The 23,904-nt window shown below is 38.3% G+C and overlaps 3 protein-coding genes across 6 annotated transcripts; 1 reads left to right on the forward strand and 2 right to left on the reverse strand.

Annotated features, from left to right (window-relative positions):
* Positions 1-1,503: 1,503 nt before the first annotated feature.
* On the reverse strand, positions 1,504-6,636 carry LOC111610042. 2 transcript variants are annotated; one of them, XM_023342180.1, is made up of 6 exons: positions 6,126-6,636; positions 3,777-3,867; positions 3,278-3,681; positions 3,108-3,181; positions 2,930-3,026; positions 1,504-2,822 (listed from the first exon to the last, which is right to left on the reverse strand). In XM_023342180.1, the coding sequence occupies exons 2-5, from the start codon at positions 3,860-3,862 to the stop codon at positions 2,937-2,939; spliced, it is 654 nt and encodes a 217-aa protein (XP_023197948.1). In that variant the 5' UTR covers positions 3,863-3,867; positions 6,126-6,636; the 3' UTR covers positions 1,504-2,822; positions 2,930-2,936. The 2 variants fall into 2 exon arrangements, with proteins under 2 accessions (XP_023197948.1, XP_023197947.1); XM_023342179.1 differs by having other exon boundaries at positions 5,848-6,636.
* Positions 6,637-6,842: 206 nt separating this feature from the next.
* LOC102216421 (glucose-6-phosphate exchanger SLC37A4-like) lies at positions 6,843-16,916 on the forward strand. The gene is made up of 9 exons (XM_005806681.2): positions 6,843-7,253; positions 8,668-8,900; positions 12,870-13,116; positions 13,997-14,149; positions 14,230-14,315; positions 14,392-14,505; positions 14,584-14,649; positions 15,556-15,694; positions 15,780-16,916. Exons 1-9 carry the CDS (start codon positions 7,106-7,108, stop codon positions 15,944-15,946), a joined length of 1,353 nt encoding a protein of 450 aa, XP_005806738.2. The 5' UTR covers positions 6,843-7,105; the 3' UTR covers positions 15,947-16,916.
* A 1,746-nt stretch (positions 16,917-18,662) lies between these two features.
* Positions 18,663-23,030, reverse strand: LOC102216855 (non-histone chromosomal protein HMG-14B-like). Of its 3 annotated transcripts, XM_023342182.1 has the most exons (7): positions 22,997-23,030; positions 21,281-21,330; positions 20,257-20,280; positions 20,052-20,081; positions 19,921-19,962; positions 19,728-19,835; positions 18,663-19,648 (listed from the first exon to the last, which is right to left on the reverse strand). In XM_023342182.1, the coding sequence occupies exons 1-7, from the start codon at positions 23,013-23,015 to the stop codon at positions 19,601-19,603; spliced, it is 321 nt and encodes a 106-aa protein (XP_023197950.1). In that variant the 5' UTR covers positions 23,016-23,030; the 3' UTR covers positions 18,663-19,600. The 3 variants fall into 3 exon arrangements, with proteins under 3 accessions (XP_023197950.1, XP_005806740.1, XP_023197949.1); XM_005806683.3 differs by lacking the exons at positions 21,281-21,330; positions 22,997-23,030 and adding an exon at positions 22,663-22,878; XM_023342181.1 differs by lacking the exon at positions 22,997-23,030 and having other exon boundaries at positions 21,281-21,406.
* Positions 23,031-23,904: the final 874 nt, after the last annotated feature.

The raw sequence follows: 23,904 nt of genomic DNA on the forward strand, positions 1-23,904 counted from the left end.
ATGGAGATTTGCAGTGGCCATGCTCAGCGTCAAACAGCAGTGATTGAGTTGGATGCATGAACTGACATGTGGAGCTTATCCTCGACCCGTAGCCAAGCCGCCTCCTGCTGTGAAACCGGGATTGCTTGTGGAGTCGAGTGAACAAGATGAGGTGATTTTTTATTTTTTTGTATCCATTCTGAAGCTCATTTGGATGTGCATAATAGCAGCTGATGGATTACTTCCCTCCTCTCTAATCCTCAGGAGGAGTTTGAAGCTTTAAATGGAAACAAAATCTAAATATTCAGCCCATAGAGCAAAGAATCGAAGATAATTTCAGGTTTATAACTGTTTACTTCTGTACAGAAACTGATGTTATTACAGTGAAGCATATTTAATATCACACAAGAGACCTACATAGGCACAGTTATCAGCTAGAATCTCATCAAATCTTTAAAATGAAATATAAAATAGATTGTGGGAGGGTCTTCCTTAATGTAAAGTATAGAAAACCATGAGCTAGAAAATACATAAATTAATATTCTGCAGTTTGATTTCCATCAGTTCACTTCACTTAATATTTGGATCATTGAAGATATTCACAATAAATAATTCAAAGACCTTTCTGGCACAAATATTTGTACCAAAACAACCCACCTAAAGTAAATGTAACTGAAGCATTTATTTATTTATGTATTTATTTACCAGAACATTGTGGGAGTGAAATGTCCTAAACTCCCAAGATAATCTAAAATAAAAAGAAGAAACAACCAGAATACAAATCTGGTAGATATGTAACTGTAATACGAAATCTCCATTTTAATAAACATAATCCTTCAGCGCCATCTGTTGGCTGGAAGACTGCAACACATAACTGTTAAAAGAAACCCCTGAGATACGTGTTGAAATTGTTCACCGAAATAGATTCCTGATTAAATTAGTTTTTCTTTTCATAAATTATATTTGTTTGATACTATTGATTGTTCCAGTCTCATAAAATGTTGACCAAGCTTGTTACAAAATGTATCACAAAAAAGCTTAAACAATCTGATTAAATCAAGCGACTCTTTTTTTTATTATTATTGCTACTAATAGGTGTGACCAAGTCATTGTTTTGCCATCACAAGTTAATCAGAAGTTATTTAATCCATGTGTCAGGTTCCATGTAAAGACATGAAGATTTCATATCAACAAAAATCAAACCATTCAAGTCCTAAACATTCAAATCAGTCTACAAGTCATAATACTAAATGATGTGGTTTAGTCAAAAGTAATAATTTATAGTTTTGATGTTGCTAAAAAAACCTTAAAAACAAAAAAGTCAATGTGAAAGTCCAAGTCAAGTCCCGAGCCTTTTGTGATTTCACTAACTTGACTCTAGTCTTTTAATATGTGTCTTGAGATCGACTCAATTCCAAGTCTTGTAACCCAACTAAGAAACAAAAACTCAGACAACACAGTTCGAATTGATTCAATTTATTCATCTAAAGAAACCAGCTGATTGCAGTCATTTTGTGACACAATCCCCCATCGTGAGCAAGCACTGGGCAACAGTGGGGAGGAAAAACTCCCTTTTAACAGGAAGAAACCTCCAGCAGAACCAGGCTCAGGATGGGCAGCCATCTGCCTCGACCGGCTGGGGAGTGGAGGTGCAAACCAGGGCTTCTGGAGCTAAGAAGAGAACACACAGAGTTAATGAGGGTGTAATGTTACTGAACACACATGAAGAGAGAATAATACGAAGAGAGAAGACACTGTACCTGCGAAATCAACGTGTGTTTGTATTTATCCCTTTGCATTTTCACCCAATTTAGTCTAGCTTAGCACATTAGCTATTAGTCCTGAAATTACAGGTATAATTTAGCAAACCTGTGTTAAATGTATGTCTTTTCTTTATTGCATTTTTGGTGTTTGCTAAACCTAATGTTTTAAAATATCAGTTGCCATGTTTTGTTTTTTTTGGGTGGGGGAAACCAGAGCACCTGGAGAAAACCCATTCAGTTACTTTGAGGATGACAAAGCATCCTGCAGTCATTTGGTCTGCTGCTAGTCACCAAGCTAAGCTAAAACTCTATAAAAACTCTAAGCACTCTATTACCCCTACAGAGGATCTGAATCTGACTACAAAAACATCCTGACTCATGTTGTGAAACTCCTAGGAACTGAAAATACCACCAGTCAAGTAAAGCTATGTTAGGTGTTCAAAGTCAAGACAGATTTACACTGATGAACTGTTATTTGAATCAATAAAACTGTTGTAACAGTTTACATCCATTTATTGGATTAGTTTTATATGAAACTAATCATATAAAACTGATCAACTGAAGCATTAGCTTGTGTGACTGTGAACTATGTAAGTTCACAGCCACACACACCTAAGGGCAATTTAGAGTTAGCAATTGAACCAACAGTCATGATTTTGCACTGTGGGAGGAAGCCAGAGCACCTGGAGAGAACCCACATATGCACAGGGAGAACCTGGAAACTCCATGCAGAGACTTCAGATTGGGATTTAAACCCTGGATCTTCTTCCTGTTCCCCTGTGCATCCCTTTCTTTCTCAAATTAATACTAAAAATAGTTATTTCATTTTTGTTACTAAAATAAAGATGCTAACTTATTCCAATTGAACTATTAATGAATATTTAAGATTGTAAAGATTTACGCCCTCCAAAATTCATTTTATAGTGAAAATCTAATGATTTTGCTGGTATTTTTTAAAACTACAGATTTCACACAACAAGTTTGAATGAATGTTTTCAGCTTGATAGTACACATGTAGGCGTTCTTACCTCCATACTTACCTATCCATAGCTCTGTCCTGTGTGCGGATCTGATTTGCACCTTAAAACACAAACACACAGTTAGTGAGAAATTATAAACTACAGAGAAAATTGAGGTGCGATTTCAGTGATAATCGCTGAATGCAGTGTCCTGTCCTGTGATACTACTGCTAATTTATGGTGGGTGACAGTAGTCATTTGTTGTCAGAGTCTTCATCAGCTCTATTGGATCCATTATCTTCCCTTTGCAGTATGCATTGGAAGCCTGTGAATGAGAGGAGAGTTAGACATGATTTGACTTATGTTTGTATAGTGAGAATAAAAAGATATAATGTTGAAAACATACCATGTCCTCTGCAAAAAGGGATGCAGGAGACTCTTCAAGTGGGAAGGTCATGGCATAAATCGGGTAAGCCAGAACTGATTAATGAGCAGAGACAAAGCAGAAGACAACCAGGTCAATGACATTTACTTTAAAACACAGAATCTACCATTTTTTACTTAATGAGGAAGTACCAAAAACCAGGAGGCATGTGATGAAGAACAAAAAAATGTTCTCCCTGTGTCTCGTTTTGGGGAATGGTCTACAAATGATGGTCCTCCTTCTGTTTTCAAAGTGAAATTCTTCTGCTATCATCCGTGCTTCAGTGTTCATGTTCAAGCCTGGGTGACGGATGGGTTCTGTGTAAGAATCTATGTCCGAGTCTATGTATGGGATGGTTTCTGCATCGGAGTCCATGTCCATGTCTATATATGGGATGGTTTCTGCATCTGAGTCTGTGTCTATATCTACGTATGGAATGGTTTCTGCATCTGAGTCCATTTCCATCTCCATGTCCATGTTTATGCAAGGGACGGTGTCTGCTATCGAGTATGTGCCAAAGTTGGCACATCTAGAACTCCTTTGCTCCCTGAAGACTCTGCATGGGTCAGATAAAACAAGTGAAAACTGTTACATTGGGATTATTGAGTTAAAAATATGCATAAAGGTGGACATATTGTTTATCCAGCTTACTCATAAGAATAGCCCTTGTAGGAGATGGTAGGCAGTCCATTCGAGTTGTAGTAACCCGATAATTGTAGTCGAGTGCTTCTTCTCATCGTGACTGTAAATCGAAAGGGAGACACAAAGAGACGGTCAGTGATTCGCTGACCACAGCACGTTTTTATTCTATACTATAGGCCACAAGTTAATCAGAAGGAATTTCACCAAAAAACTGTAAAACAAAAACTGATCAGAAAACTTGTACAGAGACCTAGCACACTTTTTAATATAACTTTACAAAAAACAAACAAATAAATATGATTCAAAAATATCAGCTGTGGAGTTCCCCAAGTCTCCATTTTTGGACTGTGTGAGGGGTGGGGCATATACACACCATATGTGTGAGGGGTGGGGCATATACACACCATATGTGTGAGGGGTGGGGCAGATGCATATTTAAATACATATTTAAATATGCCCACCCCTTCCAGTATTGACAATTAGTGTATTACCGCTCTTACTATACTTATGTTATTTACCAACAACCTATATATTTTTCTTTCCCACATGACTACAATCACACAGCTTTTAAGTTCACAATATCACTGAGTTGGTGTATCTGAATTTGTTTACAGCTCAGTTCTGTGAGGAGCTTATTGGTGCTAAACAGGGATCATTAAGTCAAAAGATGCTGATACACAATGTCAGAACCAGTTCTGACCTACATTTTTTTTCCAACTCCACAAAGTCTATCTCTAAATCACCTTACCGTGTTAAAAGATGGTTTAAGAGATCTTTAATACACTTTCATATTCATGAAGTTAGAGTATGTATGTACTGTTCTAAATTAAAACAAATCTGCAATTTCTTACAATGTTTATATTATTGAAATTAATATAAACATATATAAATTTGTTAATATATGTTAACAAATTAACATATATTAACATGTTAATATGTTAAGACCTTAGGCATTAGGTCTTAATGCTTAAGACCTAATTCTTTTAGGTCTTAAAATTAATGCTTTTAAGACCTAAAAGCATTAATTTGAAATTTTGCCACCAATGAAACTTTTACTGTGATAACAGAAAAGCTTATATTTAACTCCCAACTAACTTTTTTCGATTTCATCTTTTAAATATCCAGCTTTTTCTGCACACATCGTGTTCAAAACCTGAATTACACCCTTCATGAAGTCCACATAGCTCATATCATACTTACTTTGTTTCAATCTTGTTAGAAGCCGTAGAGAAAATCTATTCTCGTGAAAATAAAAATAGTAATAATCACTACTCTAAAAGTATTCAACGGTTTTAACGTGGGCAGATTGTTAAATCTAATCTTGTCCAACTTCTCCAAAGACTTTACTCCTTCTGTCTGTTCTGGCCGAACAGAGAAAGCTGTTGCGTTAAGTTCTCAGACGAGTCACGTCGAAGTCAGATTTTACCCAAAATTCGACAGTCACATGGACACAAACGCGACAGAAAGTATTTTTGATGAGGCAGAATGAAGGAATCGGTTGTTTTTTTTATTTTTTATTTTAATGTGGTTAATTTGGCCACATGATGGCGCTGGAGTAAAGAAGATGTTGCAAATTCTGAATAATTGATAAAAGTTTCGATACTCACATAATGGAATACAGTCAACATTTTATGTTAGGGTATATTTATATTTTAAGTGAGAGGACTAGTGTTTCTAAGGTTTCCCACGTGTGTATGCTCACATTAAGATAATAGAAATGTTATTTCTCCAGTCACATTTAGAAAGAAGCAAATTGATTCCAAAGAAAAGCAAAGAAAAAAAAAGGATAAAATTTCTTCTTTGTCCATCTAAACGGACTTTAGTTTTATATTGAACCTAAATAATATTACTATTTTTGCTATAATCTGTAAGGAAGTATTTTTTAACTACGGGAAATGAATGTTAGGAGGTTATTGTCTACTAGAGGAAGAGCTAAAATAAAAATAATAAACATGAGTATAACGAAACACAGAAGATAAGAAAAAAGAAAACTCCAAAGCCACACGCAATATGGCGGACGCGCTGACGTATATTAGCAATGGGGCATTCGCGCTCGTGCAGTGGTGCGTTTGCTACGTGCCTCCGCTCGTGGACGTATTCGCTGATTCGTGAGCGCGCTCCGTCCTTGTAACGTGTGTGGGACGAACCAGAGACGTGGATGAAGGTAAGGCCAGAGCGAGCTGTGTGTCTGTCGGCATCTCAGAGAGGGCAGCTGCTCTCTGATAACAAACGGGCGTCCATGTCTGCCGAGCTGGCTCTTTGTATGCTAAATATTTAGGCCCGGAGATACAGAGAGCTCCTAAAACAAACCGATGTAGTTGTTCCCCGCACGAGCGCAGTAGCCCACTAAATATTTACCGGTTGGAAATTGCACATTTTAGCCATTTAAGGCTCTTGATGGTTTCAGCCTTTCTTTTACAAACGTTGATCCTTTGAAGACAAGTTTTGAAGTTAATGTCCATTGACACGCTGTGATATCTCCAGGCTTACTGCGGTAACCGCTGTAACTTAAAGGAACAGTTGTGATATTTTATCTGACCTTCCCAATTGTCAGCTTCAGCTCCTTTTTCATTCAGAAACCGGGAAGGTATTTTTGGTGCAAAAGTATTTGTGCCTTGTAGCCGAGAAGTTGGAGTTGCAGAGAAAAATCCTATAGGAGTTTTGTAATTGTAGATAATTTCAGTCTTTCACATATATACAACTGTTTCACCGTCACAAATGTTCCATTTCACAAGTCACAAAATTTTAAAAGTCTGCCTCTAATACTTTTTGCTCCACTCAGTCCAGTACATTTGGAGCAAAGCTAATTTATACACCTTTCTTAATATCTTCACACAGACTTTTTTTTTTTTACTGTGTACTGTACACATAAAAAGGGACTGCTTCATCTTACCATAACAACAAACGTGGAGAATCTTTTATAATAATTTACACTTTACATATTTTATTACACTCAGCATTTCCTGTTTTAGCAAACATGTTTAAATATTCTCAATTTAATCACAGCTGTGGATATACTTCTGTCTGGTGCACTGAACCACTGCTCAGTGTGGCTGCTTCTCGCTTACATCATGTTTGGTATGTTCTCATTTCCAGGCTGGTGTGAGGTTTCCCTCCGCTGTCCTTCCTTCTAGCACACAAGCAACGCTCTCAGACCTACAGAGCTTCAAGGCAGCAAGGAGTTCTGCTTATGGAAAACCCTCCACCTCGACTGCCTGGCGGATGCTACAGCTTGCTACTTTGTCTTTTGCTGGCTATGATTTAAAGGCCAGAGGACCCAAATACAGGGCTAGAAAAAGGCTTTTAATACGTTACATTTTGATCAGTTGACTGTAATCATGGCGGCCACAGGCTACGGTTACTACCGTGTGGTCATCTTCCTGTGCATGTTCACTGGCTACTCACTGTATTTCTTTAACAGGAAGACATTCTCTTTTGTTATGCCGTCTGTGATGGAGGAGATAGAACTGGACAAAGATGACTTGGGTAAGTACCGATTACTTTTACGCTGGCAACTATTACTACTTTTATGTGGCTATTGTTACAGTTAGCTGCTACACTTAACATTTTTAGGACTGATGAGCTTTTCTTCCTTTCCAATTCTGGTTGTTCTTTTATTTTTTTTAAATATCATAACATACAAAAGAAAAAAAGTGCCTTATATAGAAAATAAAGAAATTATACCCATTTATGCATCTAAGCATATGTCGGACTCTGCAATCTCTGAGTTTTCCTAAACAATAAGAAGTAGTTGTTACTTTATATGTTCATAGGAAAAAATAGTAGGAGTTGCTAGTTTATGTGCACCAAATAAATAGAAAAAATCAGATTTTTTATTGAAAATATTTGAATATTTCACAGTCTTTAGTCAGAGGCCTCTTCAGATGTGTTGCAAGACTGACTGCTACTGAAGGTCCTTCCTGCCCACAGCATCACCATGCACAACAACTATTTGAAGATACTTGGATGATATGAGTTATGACAACATTTAATTTTTCTTTGGGATTAATAAGTAATTATTGAATTGGCACTTCTTTAATTTATAGTAAAGTTACTCTCTGATCTGATCATCCAAATAGTCTAACAAAGGACTGTTTAGATCAGTATTGAGTAGGCTACACATTTTTCAAATCCTTGTATTAAAAATCTGTTTGCAAATAATTTAGCTATCTTTTTTGGTTATTTTTTTTATTTGTACAACAGATAGCTACACATTAAATTTATCCCTCCATAATCATAAAGATCAGAGAGAAAGACTGAATAGTCAGAATGGATTAATTACAATTAATTATGTTGTAATTTTCACTTATAATTTTGCAGATTCAGGTTTTCTTGAATAATGAAGGAAGGTTGACCTAGACTTAGACTTAGACTTAGACTTGTACTTTATTGATCCCTTGGGAAGACTCCCTCAGGAAATTGAAATTACCAGCAGCTTTCAAGCAAAAAACAAAGATAACACACAGTGAGCAAAAGTGCAAAACAATACAAAAATACAAATTAAATACTAAGGTACACACTAAATGTGAGTAACCAAAACCTTAAATTATGTAAGAAAAACCTTAAATTATGCAAAAAACAAGGAATAAGAATATAGAATATAAGAATATAAATAAATATAAATACAACACAAAACAAATATAAGAATTTGGCGGATAGATTGACCAGTGATATCGTATTGCACTATAAAGTTGTATAAAGTTTCTCGACATTCAGTTAAATACTTGTTAACCAGTGAACGGATCAAGTGGTGATGGCAGTCTAAACGTCTCGGTTGTTAGAAGTAATTTAAAGATTTTTTCACCCTCATCTGTTAAGAAGTCCACACAGCTAATTAAATATGTGCCTTGAAGAACCAGTTTGTTGCTTCAACAGGCACTATTTTGTTTTTCCTCTGCAGGTATGATCACCAGCAGTCAAACCATGGCCTACGCCATCAGTAAGTTCATCAGCGGCGTGCTGTCGGATCAGATTAGCGCCCGCTGGCTTTTCTCCATCGGCCTCTTCTTGGTCGGAGGCATCAACGTGGCCTTCTCTTGGTCTTCAACTGTGTCCATGTTCTCCCTGCTCTGGTTCATCAACGGCCTGGGACAGGGCTGTGGGTGGCCCCCATGTGGGAAGGTGCTTCGGAAGGTAATATTATCCTGCCTGTCGGATCATAAATCACAGGTCTGAGAGCCATTAGCTCATTTCCATTGGACTTATGTTGGCATTATTGCCTTACATTTAGACAATGTAAAGTAAGGAAATGCTAAAAGTACACTGATTGAGAAAAAACTGTTAATCAGCTTAAGAAGCAAGAGGATTTGGTCTGATTTGGGTGTAGCTTTGTTGGCACAACATTGACTCATATGAACATGTTTTGATTTGTAAGAATCTCTTGGGATTTTTCTGCAATGAACACCAGTGGGTAGAAATAGAAATGCAGTAATCTGTCAACTAGAGACTGGAATTTGACCCTTTTTCTTTCTTGATCAGCCCAGATTCTTTTCTTCTATACATTTAATGCACTGAAATTCCACCATTGTCTCAACCACCAACAGCAAGTATTTAGATACGTCATATTAAGAAATGTGTAAAGGTTACAATGCCAAATACTTTTCTTTTAAAAAAAAAATCATGTTAAATGTTTCAGATCATTAAGCTAATTGAATGATAAACACAAACGGATTAAATGCAAAATGCAACTTTAAATGATTTAATTTATTAAGGGAATAAACAAAGCTATCAAAAAACAATCTGGCCTTATGGGGAAATATTATTTCTCCCCAAACGTAATAAGTCGTAGCACCTTTGGTTACCACTTCTGTATCAAGTGTCTCCAATTTGAACACAAACATCATGTTTAAGTGTAGCATCTCAATTTAAATTGAGCTTAAAGCTGCAGTATGTAACTTTTATAAAAATATATTTCTACTTACATGTTGAACTTGTCACTATGACAGTATGGTATATGACAGATAATCTGTGAAAAAATGGTTCTCCTCTGCCTTCTCCCAGTGCTTCCAGTTCTAACAAGAAACAACCAATCAGAGCCAGGAGGAGGGTCTTAGCAATGTCAATCATGGCCGTGAAGATGCTGCTCACAACTGCTTCCATCCCCTCCTTGCTCTCGACTACGATAAAGTTTCTCCCCATCAGCAAAGCCTGTCATGAATGCTAAGGCTAGTTAGCACCACCGATGACAGCAGATAATGGTTTTCCTGTAACTGTGAGGTTTTGAGAGCCTAATTGGTGGTTTGTTTAATTTCTCTCTGGGATTTACAAGTCTTCCTGAATATAATTGAACTAATCAGCTGCTCCCAGTTTCCTGTCGGGTTAAGTAGCTTCAAACTGCTGGTGTCTTCTTTCTTGGAGCTTTTTTGTAAAAAATCTATTCATCTTCACATTGAATATAAATGTAAACAAAGAAATTAAGAGAATTGTGGAAAACCCTCACTGTCTACTTCATGAGACTGTCTTAGAAAAACAGAGTGACTTCAGTCAGAGGCTTCTTCAAGTTTGCTGTAGTACAGATCGCTACAGGAGATCTTCCCTGCCCACAGCCATCATTATCTTCAACTCTTTGAAGAATTTTGAACTACTATGAGTTATAGCAACATTTAATTTCCCTCTGGGATCAGGTACGTATTTTTGAATTCGAAACTTGACAAGTCCAACATTTTGAAGCTTGCAGGCTGTTTATGATGCCTGTTGTCTGTCCGGAGACGCCGCCTGCTGAGAAAAATACGTTTGAAGTCTCAGCTGTATATACACCAGCATGTTAATTGTGGATTATATTTGGAGAGACCGCGGCCTGTAGGCACGAAGCAGTGCTGACATTTAGGAGCGGGGCCGCTGTGTTTGGTTTGAGCTGATCTCAGCCTCCTGTATGAAGTGTTGATTGTCCAGGACGAAAGCAGGAAAGCCGGCAGCAGTTTGAGAAATTAAAGGATTACCTAATAATCTTCTAAGGTCTCATCTATAAATAGCTGCTGGATTTCTTCCATGCATATTTTTAACTCCTGGTAGGTCTGAATATTAATTAGACATCTCCAGGTGTTTGTCTTTTCAAGAAAACAAATGGATCATATTGTTAGAAATGACTCGTGGATTTGAATGACTGAAGCAGCAAAAAACAATTTGTTGGCATGTGTTCAGCATGTGGTGGGGGGGTCAGATTACAGGACAGTGTATTTATAGATCATTCTAAATAGATCTCCAGAAAAGACCAAATTTGCTGAAAGGCGTCTTCCCCCAGTTTTGTGTGCAAATATATTTAGCAGCTCTAACTGTGCAGGACAGCTAAGCTGAAGTCGACGCTATGGATCAACATGGTGTTAAATAAGTCTGTGGCTACTGTACCTTAGGCGTATTCCCAGCAGTTTCTCAGGTTACTAGAGCTTTACTGGGTATGCTGTGCAAGGGGCTTTCATAGCTGCCTTGTAACTGAGTTACTGCCTGGGGGCATATGGCTCTTATTTCATCCTGCTTTTTCTCTTGGAGCAATGAAATGAAAGAAAAAAGCCTTTTAAACAGTGAATCTGTTCAAGGAAGGATGATTTTAGCTAGATAGCATCTTGGCAACAGCTGCTCTGATTTTCTTAGCAAGTCGGTGCCAGGATAATGCTGTCCATATTCATAAGGGCATGGCTTCACTGCAGCAGCAGCCTATAGGAACTGCTACCTGAACCCGCAGTTCAAAGGTCAATTGTATGGAGTGGGATTAGTGATTTAGTGAGGTAATTTCAGGCTCAATCCTGTGGTTTCAGTGTCAGGAAAAAGGTTCAGTTCTTTCCGTGGTTTATACTCTTGGCAGGTTATATTAGAAATCTAATCTAAACAGCAGATTATGATTTGATAATACTTCATGGGAACACATTTCACTATATTCACAGCGGCTTTAGAGATTGAAATTTTTTTTTTTGCCAATCTTCATTTAGCTCATGCTCAGTCAGTTAGAATAAAGAACATCTTTGAACAGCAATTTTCAAGTCTTTACACATATTCTCAGTTGGATTAGAATTTGGACTTTAACTAGGCCATTCTAATACATGAATAGGGTCGGATCTAAGTTATTGTAGCTCTGGCTCTGGTTGTTCACCTGCTGGATGGTGAACCTCCACCCCTGTCTTTAATCTTTTACTGATTCTAAAAAAAATTTTGTCCAGGATTGTCCTGTATTCAACGCCACAAATGTCTGGCCAGTTTTCCTGTGCCCACTGAAGAAAACATCCCACAGTGAAACATGCTGTTGCTGTCACCGGGTTTCACAGCAGCAGCAGCACAGGTTTCACTGTGAAGCTGGTGGTTTCAGGGTGATGCTTTGTTAGTTTTCCTCCATAGTAACTATTATGTATGCAGCTTAAAAAGTAATATTTTGGTCTCAAATAAGCAGACAGAGCACCTTCTTCCTCATGTTTACCATCTCCTGTACAGGGAATTTCTTATGCAAATCTCAAATCGATTTTACACAGTTCTGTCTCTTTAAAGCTGCAGTATATAACTTTTACAGAAAAATATACAAATATGCTATTTATTAAAACTGTTGCTATATCATGACATGCATCATGTAGTATGAAGCAGATGATCTGTGAAAAAAATCAAGCTCCTCTGCCTTCTCCCGTGGTTCTACTGTCATCTGCAGAAATATACCGCTGAGCCATAAACAACCAATCAGAGCCAGGAGCAAGGTCTTAGTGCTGCCGATCACGCTTGTGAACATGCTGCACACTCCCTACAGCTAGTTTCCCACAACGCAGCCTGCCATAATTACTTAAGCTAGCTAGCATGGTCACCTATGATGCTTGATAAATAGTTTTCTTGTAACGCTAAGTCATTTCTCCACCATTAATTAAGCAAAGCATACACAGGCATGACTAGTGGCACTAAACCCTCTTCCAGGGTTTGATTGTTTTTATTTATATTTTTTTTGTTTTTTGACTGGGAGCGATGCATTTCTACAGACAAACCTCCTCCACTGTCGTAAAGAAGCAAATTATCCGGTATAATGTATTAAACTTCTGTATTTTTTTGCCTAACTTCAACATTTGCTTCAAAAATAAATGTTCTAGGTTAGATCTGAAGAAATTTTAACATCTCTCTGCGTCTCCTCCCCGCCAGTGGTATGAGCCGTCCCAGTTTGGAACATGGTGGTCTGTACTGTCCTGCAGCATGAACCTGGCTGGAAGTCTCGGCCCGCTCATGGTCACGGTGCTCCTGCAGTATTACGACTGGAGGACGATTCTGGCCATGTCTGGTGTGTTCTGTGCTGCTTTCTCATTGGTTTGTCTGGTATTCATAAAGAATGAGCCGAAGGACGTGGGCCTTCCCAGCATCGAAGCTGCAGCTAAAAAGGGTGTGAAAGGAGGTAAGCAAAACACATAAGCTGTTTTTCCTTTACAAATGTGCAAATCTTTTGTTGATATTCTGGTGTTTCCCTTAAATAAGAAATTAAATTAACATCACACACGAATAAGCTTTTCCATTCGATGAGTCATAAAAAATCATGACAGATGTAAAGAGTTACATGAGATATATTTATAATCCACCATTGGCTCAAGCGCTCATCCCCTGACGACGCTGTGAGAGCTCTGGTGGAGCCAGCGGCTCATTGTCCAAAAACAAAGAAAAACTATGATCCTCCTGCTACTTCCTGTCATCTTCCTCATGGTTTTCACCAGAAATACCATTCAATTGCAGCCGGGTAAAAAAATTGTTTCCATTGCAGTTATTTATTTTTTTAAATATCTTTTTTATACCCCTCCAGAGGGTCTTTTTGTGGGCTCTAGTGTCCCTTATATGACGATAGGCTGACAGGAAAGGGGGAAGTGCAGGGGGGAAGACATGCGGCAAGGATTGCCGGGTCCAGGAGTCGAACCCACGATGTCCGCGTCGAGGGCTTAAGACCTCCAAATATGGGTCGTGCTATCCCCTACGCCACCGTGGCACGCCCCTCCATTGCAGTTTTATGATATAGATCTATTTCGATAAGGCTGATAAACCACCACCTGTTGAATGTCTTCCTGGCACAAAAACATTTTATCGAAAAACGTGTGTTTTTTCAAAATTGCCTTGTTTCCATTAAGTGAATGTATTTTTGTAATTTCAATTGTGCATTTCTCTGGTTAATGGAAACACAGCTTGTGTTACTCTTAAAATACAGTTCCACAGAATATAGATGGAGACGTCCAGAAGGTGTAACTAAGATGTTTTACAGAGAGCTTACCTCTTGGTTATATGCTCTGCAGGCAACAGTGAGAGCACTCTGAGCGAATTTCTCCTCTCTCCCTTCCTGTGGGTCCTCTCTCTGGGCTACTTGGTTGTTTTTGGGGTGAAGACGGCAGCCACTGACTGGGGGCAGCTATTCCTCATGCAGGAGAAAGGCCAAACTGCTCTCATGGGTGCGCTTTCCCATTTCTTGCCCCATCTTTGATTGTTAGTTTAACCTAACTGGTGCTGACCGAGGCTCTGTCGCCAACAGGCAGCACCTACATGAGTGCACTGGAGGTCGGGGGGTTTGTCGGCAGCCTTTCAGCAGGTTTCATCTCGGATAGAGCCGTAGCCCGTGTAAGTACCACTAACGACGGGGCTTGTGGTTTCAGTGCTGCTCTTGTTGAAATGTCTTCTTGTTGTGTTTCCTCAGAAAGGCTTGAGCATTCATGGCAACCCTCGTCATGGCCTGCTCATTCTCATGATGGCTGGCATGTATGTGTCCATGTATCTGTTCAGAGTGACCATCACACCTGAAGTACCAAAGGTAAGTCTAATGCATGATGACATAATTTAAAATATTTATAATCAACACAAGTCAGCTTGAAAAAATATTTTTGTTCAGGAAGCTCCTTTGTGGGTCCAGGTCATCCATCCGGTGTCTGTTCTACTTGGAGTCTCAGAGAAAGAGGTAAATTCTGAAATTTTTTACCTTGTTTATGATTAACTTTACTATCCAATTCTGCTCAATTCTCATTTCCTTTCAGTGCCTTGTCTGGGATTTCTCCCATTAAGCTCAATTTCTCCAGTAGAATTTTAAGTGTCAATTCCAAAAGTTAGTGATTAGGTAAAATCAGATCCAATTGTTTAAAACTTAAATAGAGTCCATGTCTCCAGCAAGCAATTGTTTCTGAATAGCTGAGGGTTCAGACAATCCATCCAAAGTAAAGCATAGAAGAAGTGGCTGTTTTTTACCAGGCTAGTTTTTGATCATACCTACAGAAAACCGAAGGCTGTATGGACTATATGGTTTTCAGTCATTTTTTACCAATCAATAATCGGAAAAGTATTTCGTGCAATCAGCACAAAGCTAATACTTTAAGCCACCTTTTGATGTTGCCATGGCTGCAAGTGTTTGATGGTATGTCTGTACCAGTATCACTAAGCCTGTCACAGTAACACATTTTGCTGAACAATAAATTGTCCCAAACGTTGTTGTGATAAATAATAATATTGTTGTTTTTGAGACAGTTCTTCAGTAATATATTGATAATGCCATAATAATGCCAGATGTCCTCTCAAAGAACAGCAAACTCTTGTAAAGAACATGTAACACTGGAACTGCAAGGTATTTAAAATATCCGAAATAAAACACAGCAACCAAAAACAGTGACTTAAACGAAAATAAAAAACACTTAAAACTGAAACTATACATAAAATGAGTTATGATTTCTCTAAACAAGTTTGCCCTTCAAAAAATATTAATCATTAGAATTTAAATGATCAAGCTAATTTTAATTTGTGATTAATTAATTGCAACAGGCTTACTTGGCACATCAGTGGACTGATGAGTTCCTAATGTTGGTTTCACTGACAGATTTGGATTCTCTTCCTTGGTGCCATGTTTGGGTTTTCTTCTTATGGACCAATCGCCTTGTACGGAGTGATAGCAAGCGAAAGTGCTCCTTCCAATTTCTGTGGAACGTCTCACGCCGTCGTCGCACTGATGGCAAACGGTAAGCTGCTGGGTCACATGACCAGAAATGACGTATATTAACGAAACTCTTTCATGTAACTGAAGTGTCTTTGTATTTGTCACAGTGGGGGCTTTCATGGCAGGGCTTCCCTTCAGCACTGTTGCCAAGCAGCACAGCTGGGACACGGCCTTCTGGGTAGCCGAAGTCATAATGGGCATCACCACCATTGCGTTCTTCCTTGTGCGCAACATGCGCACCAAAATGGGACGAATCGCAGAGAAAATGGACTAGTGCATATTTTTGGGGGGGTGAACTATTCACACAGTACAGCACAGTGATTTAATAGGAGCTTTATTATACAAACTAATGTCAAACACAAATTAATCTGAAGATCTTTCCATTCTAAATTTGTAGGTACTCAGGGGGGCTGTAATTTTATCACTTTATATTTGTAATGAAATTGTCACTTACACAGATTTAATCTTCACCAGCACCAGCATGCAGTCGATTAGTTTTATTCACAAGCTTCTGGACAGATCTCTGGATGTATGATGCACTCTAAAGGAAGCCACTCTAGCATGAATGTCTTTACTGATGTGTTGTTTTCTTTCTCAAGATGAATCATTTGCGCTGTTCACTGCATTAATTACCTAAAGAATGTAGCTATACACCATCAAAATTTCAGTCGAATGTTTAGATCCATTGTGGAGATGAATGTCAGATTAATCTGGGGCTTTCACTGATTTATTTGGTGAAATGAATGAATAATGTTGAACTGCAATGAGATTTACAAACACCAGGAAGACCAGGGCGCCTGATCTGAAACCGACCCGTTCTAACTTGACTGAAATATGCAGCTTCTCAAACCTAAGGACACTGCACCACCTGTGAAGCACGGTGGTGCTAGTGTCATTCTGTGTGTCTGTTTTACTGCCAGCAGTACTCATGCAATGCAATAAGTGGATTAGTGCTGAAACAATTAATCGATTCAATGCATTGAAGTAATTGTTAACTAAGTAATTGGTCAAATAACTAAATGATTAAAGCAGTAATTAAACCAAAACTGTACTATTTATATTTATATATACATGTCTATAAAATATGCTAGCCAAAACTCTTCAGCTTTTAGATTTAGCTTCACCAGGTTTAGATTTAATAAAGGAATTCTGTTATTCTTTTTAGCTAATAAGATGTTTATTTTCTTATTTAAAAAAGGAACTGAATTATTTGTTTATTTAGCTCTTTTAATGTGTTTCTAGTATTGTATGACAAAGGCTTAAGTGGTTAAATGAAAAATCTACAGAAGGTGCCTTTTTTTTTAACTCGATTACTTATCAGAATAATCGATTACTAAGATAATTGTTAGTTAGTGGGTCTCTTGGGGATGTTGGCCTAACAAAGTGTCTGAAACTGGCACCAGCCACTTCGGACGGACGTTTGAACCCCTTGAACCAGGTGTGTGAAACTTGAACAATGATTCATCAAAGCTTTTTTTTTTTTGTGGAATAATTAGTGCTTGAATAATTAAAGCAAAGCAAAATGTAATGTTTTTGAACAGCTTTCCCAAAAGCCCCTACCTCAACATAAAAGAAAAGTGTATGAATTATATTTAAAGGCTGGGTTTTGTCATGAAACCAAAAGAATGTTTTAAGAGAACCTTGCTAAGAAATATTTTACCAAACATCAATATTAGGGTATTTCATCATGTCTGTTTAATTTTCAGAGAGAAAATCTGTAATAAATGTCAATATATCGACAAAACGCAAAATAACAAATAAATAAAGTTGTATAATCATCTACCTTAGGGAAAAAATTTTAAACAAGTACTTAAAAGCCCAAACTGAACAGAGCATCCATGTCCATGAATCCCAAGTTTATTTCTCAACTTGTGATTGGAGCTGTTTATGCTACATAATGTGTTTTCAACACTTTCATCATTCACTTCATCAATACCAACTTCAGCATTCAACAGATACATGGAAAACATTTGATTTAATTTAGTGTTTCTTGTTATGTGATACTTGAATATCCCTATTTTGTGAAACAAAGCATGTTGGCTCAGAACAGCTAAATTGACCCCAGAAAACGTCATCATTTCAGTTTTTTATTACTGAACAGGTGTCACTCTGTGTGGTGGTCTACTCATCTCAAATGGAAGTTTTACATAGATTCCTTCAGTCTTTCTGTGATGGTACAATAAACTTGAGATAAATACATATTTTTTTGAAAGTCAAAATGTCAAGTCTTTTATTCATCTGTATTTTTAAAGATTTGTTTTTCATTTTTCCTCATAAACATAAAACTGTTGCCTTTTATTTCCAGGGATTTGTACGTAATCTGGAGAAATCAATGTGTGTTTTCCAGGTTTTGTTAAGTATGAGAAAATAAGACCCTAGCCTTCCTGTGAACCTGCAAGTAAAATTGAGTATAGAGAACGGATGGAGTGTTGAAATGCCGACTTAGATTCATATACTCTCAGAATATTAAAGTGGAAGATGGAAAAGGATAAACATCACTTGTTTACTCTGACTGAATCCTTATGTAGTTAGTGATACCATGGAAAGCAACAATTCATCAAAATGAGAAGCAGTTATTTAAGCTGCAAGCTACTGTGGAGCTGTCCATGGTCCTGAAATGGGCCTCATGTAATTTTCTTGAGGCACAATTTGCAAAAGCACCACACTAACCCTTAATTATAGTAAGTGTGACAATTTCACCAACCTATGGTTTTTTTTAAGCATACAAGTGATACTTTTCTTTTGTAAATGCACCCAAACAATAGGAAATGATATCAAAAGTTCTCAGATTCCTATTTTACTTACAAAGAAAACACAAAAATAAAAGTGTAGAATTTGGACTCCACATATTTCACCAGAGAACTCAAATCTTTTCTCTTTGATCATAAGTAACTCTTAAATGCTACGGCTAAATTCAAAATAAATTTTTTAAAGGAGATGAGCTTTTCACTGCTGCAATTTGCATCAACTGTGTGGAATGAAACAGCATAACAGCTACCAACTGAGTTTTATTGGTTTAACAATTATCACACAAGTACAACTCTAGACAAATAATTAAAAAAAAAAAACTGCACATGTGGATTTTGATACAGAAACCACGGAAATATGGCTACTGTTGGTGTGAAAGTACAGTTTGTCTGTTGGCTTTAGAGAAGCCAGCCTCAGTAGTTTTGTCAATGTAAATCCTACTTTAGCATGGCTAAGAACAAATTCGTTTTTCGCCATCCTTACAACGTACCGTTACACACTGCAGATTGAGAAGTCTTTTCACAGCAGCTATACAAATTTATTGCGATGCTATCACACGACAGACACAACACATGCGATGCACAGTTTCAAATGGGAGAGCTGCAGAACTAGGAATATTAGGATTTATTGATTAGATTGGTTAAGAAAACTGCATGAATACAAGAATAACCAAACAGGAAAAAAACTTACAAACATTCTAAAACACTGTTCTTCAATATAAACAGGAAAACAATGAGTTGTACGGTGACATCCACCCCCGCCCCAGCACACACTACAAGCCCTCCCTTATAAAGCTTATGGAATGTACTCCACACAGGTAAGCTCTTCCAGTTGTTACCCCCCAGCCCCGCCGCCGCTCGTCAAGCTTCCATGTTTGACGCACGAACCCACCCCACACCCTCCCCTCCTTCACATTTAAAACTGAAATAAAATCCTCCGACAGTAACGACGACCGCAAATTTACGCTGATGCAAAATTGTGGGGCTTGATGAGTTGTTGTTTTTTTTCTTCTTCTTTTCCCTGTGTCCAAATTGGTGTTTTTTGTCTTAAAAAAAGTGTTCTCTACAATCAAACTACTAAAAAAACCTGTATTTAGAAAATAGTCGATAAAAATATTCCCCTGAATTGTACAAGAAAAGAGGTACAGGGAGCACTGGTGTAAGACAGAGCTGGAGTGATGTTATTCAGCTGCCTCATCTTTTTGATCGGCTGCGTTCGTAGCGGGAGCCTGGAAATACAGAGTATGCAGATTAGAAACATCCCAGACGAGAGGAAATGCGTTTTGTCAATAAAGTTTAAACCCTCACCTCTTCCTCAGCTTTGGCTTCACCGTTTTCAGCTGGGGCCTCTGGTGCTTTTTCCTCAGGCTTGGCCTTTTCCACCTCCTTGGCTTTCTTGGCCTTAGCAGGTCCCTTCTACAAAAGAAAGTATCAAGCAAATCAGCTATTTTGAATTAATGGCACCGCCCCATAGAAGTAAAAGATAAAAATTCAAACCTACCTTTGGCTTGGGTTTGGCCTCTGCCTTTGCAGGTGCAGGTTTCTGTGAAAAGAAATATATAAAACAATTAACTGCAGCACTGTCAGCCATAAACATTTTAAGAGAGAGATGATGCACTTTTCTGCACTTACATCTTTCAACCTAAGAGATCTCCTCTTAGGCTGCGGACAGAACACACAGTTTGATTACTTTTAAGATTCTTGCAGGACAAATGACATGACAAACTGGGTTGCTACTGACCCCTACTGGGTGGGTGGACAAACTGTTTCAGTAGTTTTATACCCCCCAACATTTTATAGTCCTACATCAAATTGTGTTGTCGGGATTTATTCTTACCGCCGAGTCGCCTCCTGATGCTGCCTGTGAGGGAAGAGAGAGAAAAGGATAAAAACTTTTAGTTATATTTATTTTCATCTTTTCAGAAGATGTAAATATTTAGAATATTCACATTAGTTATTTATTAAAGATGAGGACAACATCTCTTTTCAGCCCAATATGACACTCTTATAACAAATGTGCTTTAAAATGATCACCAAGGCATGCAAATCAAAAAATAAAAGAATAATCTAAAGGGGACTGCTGACTGTAAATCGCTTAAAATTAAGATCTTGTTTTCCTTTGGGATTAATAAAGTATTTTTGAATATAATAACCCTTCAATCGCTTTGTGATCATCCCAAATTGATGATTAAAAAAAATCAAATCCCTTCCTTTATGTATGTAAACTCATGAACAAGCACAATTAACTTTTATGCACTTTGCTTTGAGTTGACAATTAGATAAAGGCAGATGGTGTGCAAATGGGGATAATCTTGTGACCCCTTCACTTTCATTTGGATTTATCACCTATAAATCCAAATGAATTTTGGATTTATTATTATAAATCAATTATTACTAATGGCTATACTATTACTATACACTAATGGCAATACAAAGTAAAAAAAGAAAAAAGTATCGACTTAATTATAAAACTAATCAATTAAATGGATAAAATGATGCAACAGATTCAACTTAAATACAATAATTGTTTTTATAAATACAGCAATAATTGTGCTGTTGTTCAGTATAGGTGATAAATTTATAGATCTATCACCTATAAATCCAAATGAAAGTGAAAACAGTGGCCAAAATTTATTGTATTTCATCACTGAAGCAAATCAAAAGCAACAAAATTGCAGCAGGTAAACCAAAATCTACATCAGCCTGTAAAAGTGTGATTAGTGCATCTTGGATTGATTTGTAAATCTAAAAAGCTCTTTGAGAAACTACTTCAATAGAAAGAATGGTGCGTTCTATGTGTATTCAAAGTCGGATTTTTGAGTTTCAAGTACGAATTACTGTATAGCTTATTGAAGTCAAACCTTAGAAAGGGAAAGTTGGGGGTTCAGGAACGAGTTTAGTTCCAGTATGACTGCCGCGGATGTAAAAAAAAAAAAAAAAAAGAAAGAAGAAGTAGTGAAAACTTTTGGCATAAACCATCAGCATTTACTACGCATAATGCTGCTCAATATGTATCGCTGAGAACAGCTTTCCTTGGTGTGTAAACTCGAACAACAAAAATAAATCAATGGTTTTTGTTTATTTTAACGAGTATCACCATTACAAAGCACAAACCTCACTGGTTTTCCGGCACGCGGCTCGCTTTGGACATGACGTCATTTTCATATTCTCGACGCCAATCAAACGCAGCATAAACAGCGAAAGGTAGCCCATGAAAAGTGCGAAGGGAGAAATACTGAAGTGTGGACGAGTTTGAAGTTGACTTTTTTCGTCGCACGGTGGCGCTCATCCCGCTCCTGCTCGCCTTCAGCAAGGAGGGGAGAGGGGAGGACCCCGCCTCCATCTTTTCTCTGGTAATAAATGGGACTGTGGCTGAACTGAACCTTCCCGCCAGGAGTTTGAAAAGAGTCAGCGATGCTCGGTGACTCTGTCGGTCTGCTGCTAGCAGAATATGCTAGAACCCCCAGCAACAGGAGCAGCGCTACGATGACGGAGGCTCGCCATTGCATAACCTCCGAGTGGCCCGAGCCGTCCTGAACACGGGGAAGCGCTGCGTTAACACGACGATTGCCGACTGCACATTAGTTTTCGCAGAGAAATGAGGGCAGCCGCACGATGACGTTCAAACGGGCAAACCAATAACGTTTTTATTTTCGAATTAAAGTCGAATTACAGCTTTTAGTTGTGTAAAAAAGTTCGCACAAAATAACCCAGAACGGTTATCAAGCTAACCCAATCGGATACATGCAATTCTTCCACTTTTAATCATTCTGTCGTTTTCCCTCCATTAAACTTCGTGTCGACCCCCGGAGAAAACAATCAATATGCCGCCAACTTTCTCTGCAGAAACGCTGTCCAGCAATACAGTAGCCCGACCCAGCTCTTTCTGACACAACAAGACGGCTTAAAGCTGCGTTACTACGGCTCTGGAGCAGCACATTCTGCTGTGGCATAAGCACATTATGTTGTAAATCGAGAGAAAGATGAGCAGGCGGAGCGGGAATCACTTCGCATGAAGATAATCACTGCACGCAGGAACAACAAGCCATGCAACAGAAGCAACCACTACACACAAACGAAACTACAGCTTTACAAGCGCGATCGCTCCGCGCTCCAAACACGCGTTTGCAACAGTATTTTAGCAGCTCCGAGTCTAACACGAAACCAGCCGAATTCACGATTGCAACAGTGTGTTATAATAAAGCCTTATTACTAAATGGATGAAAGATATCAGTCTACTCACTTTGCTCCTTTTAGGCATTGTTGGTTTGTGTGGGGAGTTTTTTTTTTTAACTAAAAAAAGGGGGGGGAAAATACCCGAATTAAAGTAAATTAAACAGAAAATACAGTGGTATATTCTGGATAAAGCTGTGCCAATACAGTCTAATACAGCGCAGCGAGACTTTACTGTTCCATTGGAAGGAAAAACTAGCTCAAACCGGATTGGATTCTCCCCCTCCCTCCCTATTCAAACCCTTTCGCTTCCTGCGTGATTGACGGCGTCAAACCCCGCCCCTTCCGCGTGCTGGTTGGACGACAAGGTGGGGAACTGCACGATTTGAAATCTGTGCTCTTACCTGTGTGGATGTGTCGCATGCCAGTCAGCAGACATGCTATGTGTCTCTGTGCAGCCGTCTGCCATAACAAGGCAAAAATTATTAAAGCTCCATTCAACCGCGTCGAAAGAAAATATTCGCTTCCCCTTGTAACACGTCTAGGGACGTATTCCAAGAATATCTGTGACACCAAACCCGTTTTTCCTCATGCAGTAGCGGACTTTGAACACATTTATTGGCATGTGTCTGTTTAGAAAACTCAGAGAGGGGTGTGTACTCTCTTGGCCGAGAATCTTGGGCAAGCAGTTGAGCTTGGGAAAATGGCGACACGGTGCATGTCGGTACAGTTCCTAGTGTGTGTGTGTGTGTGTGTGTGTGTGTGTGTGTGTGTGTGTGTGTGTGTGTGTGTGTTCTTGTGCAACCTGCTTGTCATGTGTTCTTGGAGTCGCTTACTGCAGGGTGTGTACAGTGTCCAAACATGACTTCAGTGGAAACAAGTGCGTTATGCTTTTAACACGTTCCATGTCAGACGTTCACTTTCTATGAGTGAAACAACAGCATCCTGATTGTTGACTGTTACATTCCCATGACCTAGAAAAAAATCTAATGCAATGCATTTAGATTACATTTTAAAAATACAGATAATTGGTGGATTAATTTATGCACTCCTAGTGTTTATAAACAGATAAGCACACAGAATTAATGCTTGCATAATGATGTATTTTGGTTCATTTGGAAAGATCATTGCACATTTATGCACCAGAAGGTGTAAAGGGTAAACTCATAGGAGGAGGAATAGTTACAGGCAGCTGCCAGAGCATCTGACATTTAGCCAAAAATAGTAAGTAAAGCACACCAGGCACTAAAGATTCTTCATCAGTTTTGTCTCTTTTGTTGCATAATAAAGTTTTGAGGAACATTTTGAAATC

Source organism: Xiphophorus maculatus, chromosome 11 (assembly GCF_002775205.1).
Source record: "Xiphophorus maculatus strain JP 163 A chromosome 11, X_maculatus-5.0-male, whole genome shotgun sequence".
NCBI lineage: Eukaryota > Metazoa > Chordata > Actinopteri > Cyprinodontiformes > Poeciliidae > Xiphophorus > Xiphophorus maculatus.

Excerpts from the sequence above, each read along its gene's own strand:
- LOC111610042 (XM_023342179.1), bottom strand. The coding sequence starts at position 5,965 with ATGCCGACAGACACACAGCTCGCTCTGGCCTTACCTTCATCCACGTCT. Across the intron at positions 3,682-3,776 it reads TACAAGGGCTATTCTTATGA|AGTCTTCAGGGAGCAAAGGA; the intron begins GTAAGCTGGATA and ends TGACCCATGCAG. Across the intron at positions 3,182-3,277 it reads CACATGCCTCCTGGTTTTTG|TTCTGGCTTACCCGATTTAT; the intron begins GTACTTCCTCAT and ends CTCATTAATCAG.
- LOC102216421 (XM_005806681.2), top strand. The coding sequence starts at position 7,106 with ATGGCGGCCACAGGCTACGGTTACTACCGTGTGGTCATCTTCCTGTGC. Across the intron at positions 7,254-8,667 it reads ACTGGACAAAGATGACTTGG|GTATGATCACCAGCAGTCAA; the intron begins GTAAGTACCGAT and ends TTTCCTCTGCAG. Across the intron at positions 13,117-13,996 it reads TAAAAAGGGTGTGAAAGGAG|GCAACAGTGAGAGCACTCTG; the intron begins GTAAGCAAAACA and ends TATGCTCTGCAG.
- LOC102216855 (XM_023342181.1), bottom strand. The coding sequence starts at position 21,391 with ATGCCAAAAGTTTTCACTACTTCTTCTTTCTTTTTTTTTTTTTTTTTT. Across the intron at positions 19,836-19,920 it reads AGGCCAAACCCAAGCCAAAG|AAGGGACCTGCTAAGGCCAA; the intron begins GTAGGTTTGAAT and ends TTTCTTTTGTAG. Across the intron at positions 19,649-19,727 it reads AAGCCAAAGCTGAGGAAGAG|GCTCCCGCTACGAACGCAGC; the intron begins GTGAGGGTTTAA and ends CTGTATTTCCAG.